General features: G+C 42.5%; 1 protein-coding gene across 1 annotated transcript in view; it reads right to left on the minus strand.

Moving 5' to 3' along the window:
* Positions 1–246: 246 nt before the first annotated feature.
* The window catches only part of LOC102000500 (olfactory receptor 1468-like), a 10,138-nt gene continuing 9,292 nt past the window's right edge, over positions 247–1,092 (minus strand). The window contains exon 2 of the mRNA XM_005350272.3: positions 247–1,088. Within this exon, the coding sequence (XP_005350329.3) occupies positions 247–1,086 (840 nt within the window). The 5' untranslated portion in view covers positions 1,087–1,088. The remainder of the gene's footprint in view (positions 1,089–1,092) is intronic.

Genomic DNA, 1,092 nt, shown 5'->3' on the forward strand with positions numbered 1-1,092 from the left:
AGGTAAATAACATAATTCAGATAATAATAATATTGATATCAGTTATATATATATATATATATATTATAGAATAGGTGCTGGTGATCTGGAGGGATGGGCAGATAATAATAATATTGATATCAGTTATATATATATATATATATATTATAGAATAGGTGCTGGTGATCTGGAGGGATGGGCAGATAATAATAATATTGATATCGATTATCTACTACATAAATAATCTCAATCATACCATCATGTGCATCATACCATCATTTTCTTCTTACAAAATACTCTAACAAGAGCTCCCTTCATGTCTCTGTTCCTCAGGCTGTAGATGAAGGGGTTCAGCATAGGGGTCACCACTGTATACATCATGCCCATGACTGTCTCCTTCACAGTAGAATTATTGGCTGATGGACATAAGTATAGTCCAATAATTGTCCCATAGAAGAGTGAGACCACAGACAGGTGGGAACCACAGGTAGAGAAGGCTTTACGGATACCTCGGGAAGAAGGAACCTTGAGAATAGAGGCTACAATTCGTGCATAGGACACAATGATGAGCACAAATGGAATGACAAGAATGATGCCTCCAGTTACAAATATCACTAACTCATTTACATGGGTATCAGAGCAGGACAGCTTCAGCAGAGCAGACATGTCACAGAAAAAGTGGGGAATCACATTGTCCTCACAGAAAGACAATCTGGCCATGAGGAGGGTGTGCAGCATGGCATGGAATGTGGTCAGCACCCAGGACAGCGCCACCAGACTCACACATACCTTAGGACTCATGATGCTGGTGTAATGAAGGGGGAAGCAGATGGCCACATAGCGGTCATAGGCCATGGCCACTAGCAGGAAGCTCTCAAGGTCTCCAAAAAGCAAGAAAAAGTACATTTGTGCCAGGCAGCCTGCATAAGGGATGGATGGAACTTGACTCTGCATGTTCTGCAGCAATTTGGGCATTGTGACAGAGGAGAAGCAGAGGTCAGAGAAGGACAAGTTGCTGAGAAACAAGTACATGGGAGTGTGCAGATGGGAGTCCAGTAGAATGAGGATGATGATGATGAGGTTCCCCAGGACAGTGATGAGGTACATGGCCAG

The sequence above is a fragment of the Microtus ochrogaster genome, chromosome 7 (assembly GCF_000317375.1).
Source record: "Microtus ochrogaster isolate Prairie Vole_2 chromosome 7, MicOch1.0, whole genome shotgun sequence".
Taxonomy (NCBI): domain Eukaryota; kingdom Metazoa; phylum Chordata; class Mammalia; order Rodentia; family Cricetidae; genus Microtus; species Microtus ochrogaster.